The sequence below is a fragment of the Zootoca vivipara genome, chromosome 16, assembly GCF_963506605.1.
Source record: "Zootoca vivipara chromosome 16, rZooViv1.1, whole genome shotgun sequence".
Lineage (NCBI taxonomy): Eukaryota > Metazoa > Chordata > Lepidosauria > Squamata > Lacertidae > Zootoca > Zootoca vivipara.
In genome coordinates, this window is record NC_083291.1 from 26,384,088 (window position 1) to 26,390,095 (window position 6,008).

Genomic DNA, 6,008 nt, shown 5'->3' on the forward strand with positions numbered 1-6,008 from the left:
GGCACTCCTACCATGACCGAAAAATGTGTTGTGTGTCAAGGTGCCCTGGGGGGGTTATGTGAATCCTGTTAAGGTGTTGGAGGCAAAGCTCTGTGAGGAAGAGAAGCAGAATTTGTTGCGCTCTCTCTCTCTCCCCCCCCTTTTCTTTTTTGGCTGGGTTTCTACATCTATCATCCTTCCGGCAGGCAGAAATCCAGCAGGTGGGGAGGATTTCCTTTCAATAGTCACGTTTGCAGTGACTGAGAGCTTCCACTAGATCCTTGTGATGGATTACTTTGAAGTGATTTCTGCACCAGGGAAAGGGATATTTAGCCCCCCCAATTACCACCCCCCCACACACACCTGTCCTCTATTTTGCCTGACCTGTCCTGTATTTTGCCCAACCAAAGGTGGCAACCCTACTTAATTAAGGAATTAAGCAGCAAAACGCACTTTATTACCTCCAGGCTAGGGCAGAGCCAGCGAGCGAGCGCGTCCCTCCACCACCACCACGCGCCCCCCGCCTTCCTTCCCCGCCGCCACCACGTCCTTCCCCGGCTTGTTTGGGCCTCCTCTGCCCCTGGGAGGAATTTCCAGCCTCGGGCAGCAGCTCTGGATTACGCTTCCCTTCTGCCCGCCTTTCTCTCCCCCTCCGCCAGCAGCGCAGGCCCCTTTTCCAGCCGCCTCCTCCCCGCCCCTTTCGCCCAAACTCTTCAGGCGACGCCTGCAATTTCTCCCCTTCGCTGCTGCTTCTCCTTTGCCCTCTGCCATGACTATCCGCTCGCGGCATCCTTCCTCCTCTCCCGTCGCCCCGTCGCCTCGCTTCCCGGTCCCCCTCCTCCTCTCCGTCCTCTTCCTCCCCGCTCTCGGCAGTTGCCTCTTCTCCGGCCATCTGGCGCCTTACGACGCGCTCTACGCCGACGGGGTGCGCGCCTACTTCGCCCAGGACTGGCCTCGGGCGGCCGAGCTGCTGCAGCGCTGCCTGCACAGCTACTCTCGGCTGCAGGGCGTGCGCCGGGAGTGCCAGGGCGAGTGCCAGTCCCAGGCCGGCTTCGCGGCGGGCCGCCCGCCCTCGCGGCCCTGGGAGACGGGCTTCTTCGACCGGGTGCTGCAGCGGGCCGAGTGCCTAGATGAGTGCCTGGGGCGCCGGCTGGGCGGGCAGCCGTCCCTCCACCGGGCCAGCGCGCAGATCCGGCAGGACTTCGAGGAGAGGGAGCCCTACAACTACCTGCAAATCGCCTTCTTCAAGGTGAGGGGCAGGACACGGTGCGGAAGAGGCGCCCGCAGCTGCTGATGTGGCTGCCTCGTCTGCCTGCCTTGAAAAATAAAAACTTTTCAAACTTTTATTTTTCACTTTCCCAAACTTGGGCTTTCCAGCTGTTTTGGGACTACAACTCCCATCATCCCTAGCTAGCAGGATCAGTGGTCAGGGATGATGGGAATTCGTAAAATTATAGAATTGTAGAGTTGCGATGCAGGAATCTTCGCTAAAGCATCCATGGCAGATGGCCATCCAACCTCTAAACTTCCAAGGAAGGAGAGTCCGCAACCGCCCGAGGGAGACCGTTCCGCTATTGAACTTTCATTGGCAGAAAGTTTTCCTGATGTTTAGTCAGAATCTACTTTCTTGTAACTTGAAGCCATTGGTTCGAGCCCTATCCTCCATCATACTTTGTGGCCTTTACATTAAGAGTAACCGTGTGCCTTGTTGTTCTATGGGCAGAAAAATGCCAAGGCAGAAGAGTGCAGTCAAGAAACATTCAGGCTGTGCAAAGTTACTAAGCAAAAATAAATAAATAAATAAATAAATAATTGCACAATGGCCAAAAGCAATTGAAACTGGCAGGTCCTTGGCACTCAGTTCAGAAGTCCTTGTTTATCCATATTGAGGTTGAATCCTGGATTGAGGTTGAATCTTGACAAGACAGAAGTACTGTTTGTGGGGGACAGGAGGTGGGCAGGTGTGGGGGACTCCCTGGTCCTGAATGGGGTAACTGTGCCCCTGAAGGACCAGGTGCACGGCCTGGGAGTCATTTTGGACTCACAGCTGTCCATGGAGGTGCAGGTCAATTCTGTGTCCAGGGTAGCTGTCTACCAGCTCTATCTGGTGCACAAGCTGAGACCCTATCTGCCTGCGGACTGTTTTGCCAGAGTGGTGCATGCTGTAGTTATCTCTTGCTTGGACTACTGCAATGCGCTCTATGTGGAGCTACCTTTGAAGATGACCCGGAAACTATAACTAATCCAGAATGTGGCAGCTAGACTGGTGACTGGGAGTGGCCACAGAGAGACCACATAACACCAGTCTTGAAAGACCTACATTGGCTCCCAGTAAGTTTCCGAGCGCAATTCAAAGTGTTGGTGCTGACCTTTAAAGTCCTAAATGGCCTTGGTCCCGCATACCTGAAGGAGCGTCTCCACCCCCAACATTCTGCCCGGACACTGAGGTCCAGCGCTGAGGGCCTTCTGGCGGTTCCCTCGTTGCAAGAAGCCAAGTTTCAGGGACCCAGGCAGACGGCCTTCTTGGTAGTGGCACCCACCCTGTGGAACGCCCTCCCACCAGATGTCAAAGAGAAAAACAACTACCAGATTTTTAGAAGACATCTGAAGGCAGCCCTGTTTAGGCAGGCTTTTAATGTTTAGTAGATTATTGTATTTTATTTTTCTGTTGGAAGCCACCCAGAGTGGCTGGGAAAACCTAGCCAGATGGGTGGGGTATAAATAATACATCATTATTATTATTATCCATTTTGTTCCGCTACTACTCCTGCCTTCCCATTCCATACCTGGGCTGCCTTAGAGCAGAGTTAGCTGCCACACACAAACAAGCATTTCTAAAACGGGGTTATGTGCATAAAACTTAGGATTTCCCCCTCCCCTTGCAACATACTTTAGAACCATAGAATCATAGTGCAACCTCCTGCAATGCAGAAACCTTTTGCCCAATGTGGTACTCGAACCTGCAGCCCTGAGATTAAGAGTCTTATGCTGTACCATAGTGGTACAGTGGTGATGGGTGCCTTGTGTCTTCAGGGCAGGCCCTGCCATGAGCCACAGTGAGGTGATTTCCCTTGGGAAACGGATGCTTTCTTGTCTTCGGCTGACAGAACTTGGTGTGCCAAACAGCCTGCCCTTTGCTGCCTCAACTCACCTTCTTCCCTCAGGTGTGATGGTGGAGGATGCTGTGCAATCGCTAGCATGAGAATGATGCTGCTGACTGGACTGGGCTGAATATGCACCTCCAGCAACAAAATGCCTTGAGCTGGCGGTGCTTGCATCTGTGCCGGATTTAGGGTATCACGGGCAGTTGCCCCGCACAGGGTGCTGAGCCAAGAGGGCGCAAAATTGATAAGATTCATTTGGGGGCACCAAATGTTGGCCTCGCTCAGGAAGCCATACAACCAAAGTCTGCCCCTGCTCATATTTCCCCTCACAGACTCCAATCATTTGTAATCTGAAGTAGGCCTTTGTCCAAATCTTGAAGTTGCTGTGTACAGAGGTTGACAAGAGCTTTAAAACAGGGGAAATGGTGTTCTGTCAGGAACCATTATGTGAGGGGAAAATAGTCACGGATACACATATCCTGTGTTACAGAGGGGAAGTGTTTATTTTACAGGGCTACCAATAATAATAATAATAATAATAATAAATTTATTATTTATACCCCACCCATCCGGCTGGGTTTCCCCAGCCACTGTGGGCGGCTCCCAACAGATTGAAAACAGAACAAAACATCAAACATTAAAAACTTCCCTAAACAGGGCTACCTTCAGATGTCTTCTAAAACTCAGATCTGAAGAAGTGTGCATGCACACGAAAGCTCATACCAATTACAAACTTTGTTGTTGTTGTTTAGTCGTTTAGTCGTGTCCGACTCTTTGTGTCCCCATGGACGATAGCACGCCAGGCACTCCTGTCTTGCACTGCCTCCCGCAGTTTGGTCAAACTCATGTTCGTAGCTTCGAGAACACTGTCCAACCATCTTGTCCTCTGTCGTCCCCTTCTCCTAGTGCCCTCAATCTTTCCCAACATCAGGTTCTTTTCCAAGGAGTCTTCTCTTCTCATGAGGTGACCAAAGTATTGGAGCCTCAGCTTCACAATCTGTCCTTCCAATGAGCACTCAGGGCTGATTTCCTTAAGAATGGATAGGTTTGATCTTCTTGCAGTCCATGGGACAAACTTAGTTGGTCTCTAAGCTGCTACTGGAAGGAATTTTTTTATTTTTTGTTTTGAATATAGTACTATAGTTGTTTATTTCCTTGACATCCTGATGGGTGTTGGAAAACGCACCCGGGGACACGGTGAACCCCCGGTGCCTCCGTGTGTCTCCCAGTGGGTACGTCTCTGGAATGGCATGCCCCTCACTCCAGAGTGCCTCTCTGCAACACTTCTCTTATGAAAAGTGCACGCAAGTCTTCTGGCATCTAACACAGCAAGAAGAAAAGAAACATCCGTAGATCTAAACTACGTTTTATTCACAATATGTACAGAGAATCCATAATCATGTCTGTGTAATCCAGCCCAGGCAGAACAAGACTGTTGCATACAGCAAAAGTGAAAGTAAAGTATCAATAACCGCTTAGATGGAAGCAATAAGACAGTCTTCCGTTCCCACACTCTTCTCAGACATCTCATGTGATTTATACTAATCACACTACCCAGCATCGGGTACATAAAATCCTAACAATGGGAGGGTGTTCCACAGGGCGGGTGCCACTACCGAGAAGGCCCTCTGCCTGGTTCCCTGTAACATCACTTCTTGCAGTGAGGGAACCGCCAGAAGGCCCTCGGAGCTGGACCTCAGTGTCTGGGCTGAACGATGGGGGTGGCGACGCTCCTTCAGGTACCCTGTTTCTCATATTTTAAGACATACCCATAAAATAAGCCATAGCAGGATTTTAAGCATTCAAGAAATATAAGCCATACCCCAAAAATAAGACATAGTGATAGGGGCAGCAGCAATGTGGGCCGCGGCAGGAGGAGGAGGAAAAAAATAAGACACCCCTTGAAAATAAGCCATAGTGTGTTTTTTGAGGGAAGAAATAAATATAAGACATGTCTTATAATATGAGAAACACGGTACCTACATTTTCATAGTCTGCATGCTGAGTAGCTTTGTTTTTAAAGAAAAAATCCCTTTTGCTTTTAACAGCAAACAAACTGTTCGATAGTGGAATGGGCTCCCTCAGGAGGCTGGGGACTTTCCTTCACTGGAGGGTGTTAAGCAGTGTTTGGATGTCCATCTGTTGGGGAAGCTTTAGCTGAGATTCCTAGATTGCAGGGGGTTGAGCTAGATGACCCTCGGGGTTCCCTTCCAACTCTACAATTCTATGACATCTGTTTTGACATCTGATAATAACAAGGCCTAATACTATGAGGTATAAAAAAATCTGTAACAAATGTTTTCAACTTGCACTGCTTTGCGTGTGTTTGTGTGCATGCAATTAAATCCAACTGCGGACTTGTCCACGCACTCTGCCGCTTCAGTTTGAGAATGGTGCCCTTGTGGCCCTCATTTTACCTCTAAATGGTACTGTTTTGTTCCTCCAGCTAAAGAAACTCGATGAAGCCGTTTCCTCAGCTCACACGTTCTTCGTGGCCAATCCACAGCACCTACAAATGCGCGAGGACATGGAGAAATACCGGCGAATGGCAGGGGTGAAAGCGGAAAGCTTTCGGGACCTTGAAGCCATGCCACACTGGGTGAGAGACTTCTGGGAAACTGGGTGTTACTTGGCAGATTTCAAAGGGCTGCTTTGTGAAGCCTACTGGGGCCCGTGGTGCCTCTGGTTAAGAACTTAATTCGTTCCGGAGGTCCGTTCTTAACCTGAAACTGTTCTTAACCTGAAGCACCACTTTAGCTAATGGGGCCTCCTGCTGCCGTCGCGCTGCCAGAGCACGATTTCTGTTCTCATCCTGAAGTTCTTAACCTGAGGTACTATTTCTGGGTTCTGTAACCTGAAGCGTTTGTAACCCAATGTACCACTGTAAAGAATTCACAGAATCGTAGAGTTGGAAGGGACTGCCAG

At 50.0% G+C, this 6,008-nt stretch overlaps 1 protein-coding gene across 1 annotated transcript in view; it reads left to right on the forward strand.

The window, feature by feature from the left end:
• Positions 1–700: 700 nt before the first annotated feature.
• Positions 701–6,008, forward strand: part of P3H3 (prolyl 3-hydroxylase 3) — a gene marked incomplete in the record, with an annotated part of 29,144 nt that continues 23,836 nt past the window's right edge. The window contains 2 exon segments of the mRNA XM_060268713.1: positions 701–1,228; positions 5,530–5,682. Of these exon segments, the coding sequence (XP_060124696.1) occupies positions 749–1,228; positions 5,530–5,682 (633 nt within the window).